Below are 9080 nucleotides of genomic sequence, written 5' to 3' on the forward strand. Positions count from 1 at the left end.
TATTTTTTACAAAAAACTAACCTTTTAAAAATTGACATTTCAAACTTGAATTTTCTAAAATTTTATCGTAATTTAAAATTTTTATTTATCTATTTTTATGAATTATATTAGTTATATATATATATATTAATTTTGTTATTTCAACAAAAATTGAAATAATTATTTTTTACAAAAAACTAACCTTTTAAAAATTGACATTTCGAACTTGAATTTCCTAAAATTTTATCGTAATTTAAAATTTTTATTTATCTATTTTTATGAATTATATTAATTATATATATATATATATATATTACTTTTGTTATTTCAATAAAAATTAAAATATTTTTTTAACAAAAAAATTATTTTATAAATGTCCATTTGAATTTATTAAATTTTTTTCATAATTTAAATGTCTATTTATTTATTTTTTATGTATTTTTATCAATTAAAATAATTAAATTATATATACAATTTAACGAAAAAAAAAATGATTTTTTTTTTATTTTAAAAAAACCAGTTGGGAGTAGGCCTTCCTTAAGGAAGTCGCCATTGCAAATGGCGACTTGTAAGGGAAAAGAATTTAAAAAAAAAAAAGGGGCATTTTGGTGTTTTAATTTAGAAATAGGGTATTTTAATGTTTTTTTTTTCAGAAAAAGGGCATTGAAATTAAATTGCCCTCTGCCTCAGCGCTGCTCCATTCACATCTCAACATTGTTCAATTTTCATCCTAAAAATGACTCTAAACTTTGTTTGTATTAAAAAAAATTCTTAATTTAATCAACTTCAATATATAATAATATACGCACTACTTTTTTACAGTACAATAGAAGCTCCAACGAATAATGTAATTTTTTGCATGTGATATATTTAGCATTTATCGTTACCTTAAAATTTTCATGGACTTATAGACAAAAATTCCCGATGGAGAGATATTGAATAAGCAGAGCAAATCACGAGGATTCAAAATTATAATAAAATTATAAAAGCAGAGACTCTTAAAATCATAACAAATTTTACATTATTTAGCTCTGCACATAGTTAATTATTTAGCATTATTGAGGCACATTACATAAACTCAAATTGCAAACAGACTAATACTATATATTACAAATCACATGCTGGAAGAACCATGAGATTCCAATTTAGGGACCCAAATGAGATTATCCGCTGGAAAAAAGTGGCACACAGAAGAGCTTCCTGGTGTAACACCAAGCACTTGAAATGAAACATGATTAGGTGCCCATTGAGATGTATCCAAATGACAAACCACCATAGCTTCAACTTTATCTCCATTCTCACCCCCCAATGATACTTTATACACCCTATTCTCACTTTTTTGACTATGACAAAAAAAAACAGCATAGGGGTAAGGCACAGTGTGACAAGCCACAATTTTAGGAGCTAGAATTTCCATAAGAATTTCTAAAATAGTATAATTTTGGAAAGTAACACTTGACTTTGTTTTGTGCATAGTAGCATAAACTTGAAGATCAATTTTTGAGCCAAGAATGTTTTGTGTAAATTCAAGCATAGATTCTAAAGAAGTAGCACAAAATTTGACCTCTCCTTTGATGGGTTTGCTCTCACATTCTCTTAAGGTGTTTTCCATTGCTATAGCTTGAGGTGAACCTTGAGATAAAGAGAAGATTTTGAGAAGGTATGAAAGATGGGTTGATGAGAAAGGAATTGATTCAGCTTCTTCTTTGGGCCAAAATTTTGGAGACGTTGATGGGTCTCTCTTAGGAAAATAAATTTGCATTTTTTTTCCCACTTTCAAATCCTTCAAAGTGAAGAACACCATTAATGAAGGATCAATATGGTTCATATGACTATTATGATGGTTGTGTTGAATTTCCAATTATTTGTTTTCTTTTTCAGACAATTCCCTTGCTTGGTCTCCATGAGAACACTGCAAAAGTTCATTAAACTTTGTAATTAAAGAAAAATAAAAATTTGTTTATAAATTATTTGTGGAGCTGCAATTAATTAAAGAAAGAAACAGAGAAACATAGTTTGAAGATAAGTTATTAACGTATAACATACCAGAAGGGTTACTACTTACTAGTAGATGAAGAAGGAGGATTAAAGATATGGAATTTATGCCCATAATTCTACTTTCAACGTTGAATAATGAATGACTTGAAAGAGATGGAATTAATACACAACCCTGTGGTTCTTTTCGACCAATTTTAATATTTACTCTTACAAATAATTTCCTAACGTTTTGAATGCATTGGTTCGGTTGTGCGTAAGTGCAGTTGGAGAAACAAATTAATTACTAATATATTAAAAATTGAAATCATCATTTATTTTTAAATTCTTTTTTACAAATGAATTATTCACTCGTGGGATTGAAAGATTAATATATTTTTGGTATAGATTTAAATGTTTCATTTGTGTTTAAAATAATTAATTTTGTTGAATTTAACGATAAATAAATTTTAATATTATCCTTAAATTTTATTTATTCGATATTTTTATTAATTTCAATTAAAGAAGAAGTTTGATGGATTGAAATGTCATAAATTATGTTATGTTAGCGAGGAAAAGTAACTAATGTTGTATTAGTATTGTAAAATAACAAGTAATTTGATTAAAAATTAACATTACAAAGTACAACCTCCATCCCAAAACAATCTTTCCATCAATTATTTTACATATATTAAAAAATATATATATAAATGAGATAAATAATAGGCTAAATACCACCTATAGTCCCTTAACTTAATTTCAGTTAACGTTTTAGGCATTTCTTTTTTTTTTCTTTTCGATTTGGTCCTTTATTTTAATTTTAAGTGACAATTTAATCTTTTATGTTTTAAAATGTTACCAATGTTATTCTTTTTTTTACAAAAATTCATAAAAAATTTCAAACAAAACTCATAAATTTAGTTAAATTCTTTAATATAAAATAAACTTTATCAAATTTGTAGCTCAAATCTTCAAATAAACTCATATTTGTCATTCTTTATTTGATGTTGTTAAAGATGAAAATATGAGTTTATTTAAATATTTAAGTTATGAATTTGATGAAATTGCATTATATTGAGGATGATAATTAATTTTACGGGTTTTGTTTGAATTTTTTTATGAATTTTTTGAAATTTTGCAAAAAGTAAGGATAACATTGTTGACATTTTAAAACATAAAATATCAAATTGTTACTTAAAATTAAAATAAAGGACCAAATTTGAAGAAAAAAAAAAAGATAAAGGACTAAAACGTTAACTGAAATTAAGTTAAGGGACTATAGATGGTATTTAGCCTAATTAATATATTACTACATTTGTCGATGACTTTTTATCCTTTAAGTATTTTACTTTTGTTCCATAATTTTGGTTCTTTTAGAAAATCAAAATTTAATTAATGATGTTTTTCCTTTTATACCCTTAAAATTCCAAAAGCATGCATTAAATGAATTTTATTTTTACTTAATAAATTAAGGGTAAAAATAATTAAATCAATTTAAATTTATTATTTCTTAATATATGTGTTAATTTATAAATAAGAAAAAAATCAACATTCAGAGATGGAGAAAATAATTTTTTTAATAAATTATTATTGTTAAATATTGATTTTTTTTAAATAGAAATATTTGTCATGAATTTAATTCATATACATAATAAAAGTATATAATTTTTTACATTATCAATCTATCACTTATGGATATGTCTTATAAAACTTTTTAAATTGAGAAGGGACGGATCCACGTCATTTTTTTATGCCCCCGACAACTTCTTAAGAAATTAAATTCTTTAAATTGATTAAAATGTAAAAAAAAATATTAATAAATTCGAGATTGGTTATAATGTATTTATAATATTTATCTTATGTTACTTTTAAATTAAATTGTATAATTAGCCATTATATATACCAAAATAAGTTTGTTTAGGTAAATACTTTTGTTTTTTAACACGTGTTTTTTTTATCACTTTTTACATTATCACGTTCTAGTTCTAATTTTTTTATTTGGACTTTTATTTATAGATGTTTATTTTCAATTTTGTATAAATCTTATATGACATACTCAAAATTTACCCTATCAGTTTTATATATTTGGTTGTTCTACATTTTTTCCCCTTAAAAATAAACATTAAATTATTGTGTGTTGGCCCATGTAGGGATGGCAATTAGACTCATACCCAGTGGGTACCCGCAAAAAAATCCACAATGGGTAAGGTAAAAACCCGCAAAATGGATATGGGCATCGGGATGGGTAATTACCCGCAAAATTAAGCGGGTATGGGTGCGGGTACGGGTACTATAGTACCCACCTCGCCCCGCACCCGCATTTATATAAATATATAATTTATTTATTTAGTTATTTATTTATTATATTAGTGTTTAGTTTAATTAATTGTTTTCTTTTATGTTTTAACATCTATTAATATTATTAGACTATTATAATATTTATAATTGAAACATAAACGTTTGCAAATTTTTTAAGAATCTGATTATGATAAATAGGTAATAATTGTGATTTTATAAGTAATAGTTATATCTTATTAATCGTGACTTTATAATTATACTTGCAACTTTGTATCAATTATCTCAGATAATATTGTCGTATGTCTTGCAAGTTGCAACTTTACAAAATATTATTATGTTTATTTAAATATGTATTGTAACGAGTGTTCATTTGAAATGTTTTGAGTTATAAAATATTTTGGTTTATAATATTTTATGATTGAATTTAAGATATTTGAATAATTTTTAAATTTAATCACAATAATATTATTTATTTATCAATTTTTTTTAGTTAATGTGTGGGTAACGGGCATGGGTACGAGCACTTAATACCCAGAGAGTAAGAGTACGAGTATTAAAGTTGATACCCAAGAAGGTACGGGCACAGGTATGAATATTTTTTTAAATCGTGAGTATGAGAACGGATACTATAGTACCCTACCCAAACCCTACCCAAACCCTACCCATAGTCATCCATAGGCCCATGTAGTCTATAGAGTTAAGTCTCTGTGTCAGATGTTCTAGATACATAACAATTAAATGCATCTATCCTTATCTTTTTGTTTTAGACAAAATATTAAATACTACTAAAAATTTACAAAAATTAATTTTAAATTCAAAATCAATACATGATTTCCAATCTCATTTATCATTATTAGGAACACAAAATGGAAGCATTAGCGCACAAATTATTAACTTATACCTTGCATGGGAAAGAAAGTGACTTTCTATTTAGATTATTGAAATTACATCTGTCAGGGACAAACTTGTGGGGTTGCAAGCGTGGGCTAGGGCCCATAAATAATTCATATTTCATTTGTTTTAAAATGAGTAAGAATTTAGGTGTTTTCTGTCAAAATTATTACTCAAATTATGTATAAAATATTATATTGGATCACATAATAACAAAAACGTTTGTTATGATATTGAATTGAGATGAGTCAAACATTTATTTTTTGAATTGGATTGAGTTAGATTTTGGGGTACGCGTTTTTTTTTATTTGACATTTTTATATTATTAATTTGTATTATACTTGATCGATGTATTCCACTTCCTTTATTTTTGCATATTATTATTATAACTTTTTCTTATTTTTTTTATTTAATAAATAAAAATTAATAATAATAATAATAATGATAAAATATAAATTTGATGTATTTTTTCCTTTAATTTTTTATATTTTTTCTTTAATTTAACTTGTTTTATTGGTATAATTTAATTAATTTTATTTTATTAATATAATTTACTTTATTATTATTATTACTATTATTATTTTTATTAAAATTTAGAATATTATTAAAATTAAAATTATTATTATTTATTAATGTATTTTATTTTATTAATAGTTTTTTGAATTTTTAAATATTTTAATTATTTATAATTTATTAAGAGAAAAAAAGTAGGGCTTTGTATTTTTTTTTTCAAAATGGGTTATTTTGGGATTAAAAAGAAAAAAAGGATATACATGTCAAAATCCAGTGATTAATCGATGTCGAAACACAAGAAGAATAGACAATATTTTAACAATTTGTTTTTTTTTAAATTAAAATATTTTTTTTAAACTATATTACTTTCTTTTTAGAGTTAGCTGCCAGTGGCCGTTGCCACCATTTAATCCTAGTTATGCGTATACCGAAAATATTAAATTAAAAGTAATGCTTAAAATATATATTAATTTATATAATTAAAAAATAAATAATATTACATCATAAATTAAAAGGTCAATTATTTTGAGATAATAATATTATTGTAAATATATCAATTATTATGAGATTGTAAGTAATAAGTATTATTTATGTTTCAAACATAGAATTGAAATAAAATAATTGAGAATCTTTTGTATCCATGTAAAAATGTGAGTGTGATAAGGCCAAATTAATGTAAAATTTAAATTACTTAAAAATAAATAAATATTATTGAAAATAATTTTTTATCTTTTTTTTTTTATTATAACTAATGTCAATGAGCCATGTCATATATACACTAGTTGCTATTGCACATAATCAAAGCGATTTTTTTACAAAAATTTTATTAAATAATCTGAACTCATATTTATTAGACTCAAAATTCGTAACAATGTTTTAAGAGAAGAAAATATGCGCAATTGTGTTGTTAGTCAAAATATCTCACCACACAATTTTCATTAAGCTATGCAACTAAAGAAGAATAAAAAATTGCTTAGTAATTAGTTGTGGCGCTGCTTAATTAAATTAAAGAAATGAGTTTTAAGAGAAGATAAACATTATATATATTCTTATTTATAAAAAAAACTAATTAATATATCTCTGCCCAACGACTAAGATGAATTTTTTTATACAATAGTAGGAGATAACATTTCGGTGATGTGAAAATGTTTTAATTTTTATTTAGGTTAAATACCACCTATAGTCCCTTATCTTTTTTTTTTTTTTGATTTGGTCTTTTATTTTAATTTTAAGTGACAATTTAATCTTTTATATTTTAAAATGTTAACAATGTTATCCTTTTTTTTACAAAAATTTATAAAAAAATTTAAACAAAACTCATAAATTTAGTTAAATTCTTTAATATAAAATAAATTTTATCAAATTTGTAGCTCAAATCTTCAAATAAACTCATATTTGTTATTCTTTATTTGATGTTGTTAAAGATGAAAATATGAGTTTATTTAAATATTTAAGTTATGAATTTGATGAAATTGCATTATATTGAGGATGATAATTAATTTTATGGGTTTTGTTTGAAATTTTTTATGAATTTTTTGAAATTTTGCAAAAAGTAAGGATAACATTGTTGACATTTTAAAACATAAAATATCAAATTGTTACTTAAAATTAAAATAAAGGACCAAATTGGAAAAAAAAATATACAGGACTAAAACGTTAACTGAAATTAAGTTAATGGACTATAGGTGGTATTTAGCCTTTTATTTATTTATTTTAACAATTAAATCATTGTTAATTTAATAAATAAAAATATTTAAAAAAAATTATATTAATAAAATCAAATAAAATACATCTAATAGAAAAAAATACATCAAATTAACGTATTATATTATTTTAACAATTCTCTCATATTTTAATAATTTATTTCTATTTTATTCTCCAGATGTAATAAATAAATAAATAAAATAATAATAAAAATAATTGTAATAAAAAAGTAAATTATATTAATAAAATCAAACAAAATACATTAAATTGAATTGAAAATATATATCAAAATTAATGTAATTAAATAGATGTGCCGAAACAAATAATCGTGCTATATTATTTTAACAACTACATCGCAGATAAATTAGTAACTTATTTTATCTTGTTAATAATTCCCTCCTATTTTCCTCCGAATCTAATAAATAATAAAAAACAATAATATTAATAATAAATTAAATTATATTAATAAAATCAAACAAAATACATTAAACCGGAGAAAAAAATACATCAAATTGAAGAAAAAAATAAATCTAATTTAAATTAATGATGTCCACGTAAATGACCCGCAGTTGATATTGTTATGGTTGATTGTCATTTTGATCATTATTCTCATCGTAATTTGTACGTGAATTAAAACCATTGTCACTTGCGAGGAAAAACATGTGTTGTGCATCTGACATACTTCACTAATTTTTGCGAGGAAATCTAAGGATAATGCATTGAAGAAAAAAGTTGTTGCTATGAATAATAATTTCATTCTAACTTTTTAATTAGTGTAATTTTTAATAATTTTTTGACCCATTGTATATTGTGTTAATATAAGTTACTCAATTAACAAGCCTTCATATAGATATAATGGCAGTTAAATCAACCTAGTAACTCGGGAGGCTATAAAATAGTTAGACACCATACCACGAGAAAATTAGATTAAAGCATTTGATAGAGATCGTCGTTGGAGTCACATGACAACCAATCTCGTGGAGTCGATCAATGCAGTATTAAAAGGCATGTGCAACCTTTTCATCACTGTTTTGGTTCAATCAACTTATTATAAGACATGGACACTATTTTGAACAATGAGAAAACTACGCGCATCAATTTTAGCTTATGGCTAGGTAAATGCGGAAAAATGCATAAATTTTATGAAATCCGAAATACGTAAATCCAAAAGTCATAAAGTCGATAGTTTTGATCAGGGCAACCATACTTTCATGGTCCACAAGATGGTAAATCTAAAATAAGGGCGACCAACCTTCTTACAAGTGGTGCGACTCTGGGAAATATTAAGTTATACATATACATTGTTCACATGTGATAGAAATATGTTTTAACATGAAATATGATTATTGGAGGCTTATACCTGATGTGTATGAGGTGACAACAATATTAAAAATCTATGGCGAGATATTCAAACTTATACAAACAAATGATATTGGCCATAATATGAAGGTGTTAAGGTGTGCCACAATCCTCAGGAGAGTTAAGAAATGTCGCCCCAAGAGTTAAAACACATTAGAACATGAATGAACGCTAGAGAAAAGTATCAAGAAAATGCGGATTATGTCGAGTCTCTGGTCATACTAGAAAACATTGTCCAAACGGTGCCGATACATCTATAATCATTATACAAACGGTGCTGACACATCTACTCAAATTTGATGTATTTTTTTCTTCAATTTAATGTATTTTGTTTGATTTTATTAATGTAAATTTTTTTATTA

The 9080-nt window shown here is 24.1% G+C and overlaps 1 protein-coding gene across 2 annotated transcripts; it reads right to left on the reverse strand.

The window, feature by feature from the left end:
* Positions 1-963: 963 nt before the first annotated feature.
* Positions 964-2227, reverse strand: LOC101505666 (BURP domain-containing protein BNM2A-like). 2 transcript variants are annotated; one of them, XM_012712234.3, is made up of 2 exons: positions 2045-2227; positions 964-1891 (listed from the first exon to the last, which is right to left on the reverse strand). In XM_012712234.3, exon 2 carries the CDS (start codon positions 1805-1807, stop codon positions 1094-1096), a length of 714 nt encoding a protein of 237 aa, XP_012567688.1. In that variant the 5' UTR covers positions 1808-1891; positions 2045-2227; the 3' UTR covers positions 964-1093. The 2 variants fall into 2 exon arrangements, with proteins under 2 accessions (XP_012567688.1, XP_012567687.1); XM_012712233.3 differs by having other exon boundaries at positions 2026-2227.
* Positions 2228-9080: the final 6853 nt, after the last annotated feature.

The sequence above is a fragment of the Cicer arietinum genome, chromosome 5 (genome assembly GCF_000331145.2).
Source record: "Cicer arietinum cultivar CDC Frontier isolate Library 1 chromosome 5, Cicar.CDCFrontier_v2.0, whole genome shotgun sequence".
Taxonomy (NCBI): domain Eukaryota; kingdom Viridiplantae; phylum Streptophyta; class Magnoliopsida; order Fabales; family Fabaceae; genus Cicer; species Cicer arietinum.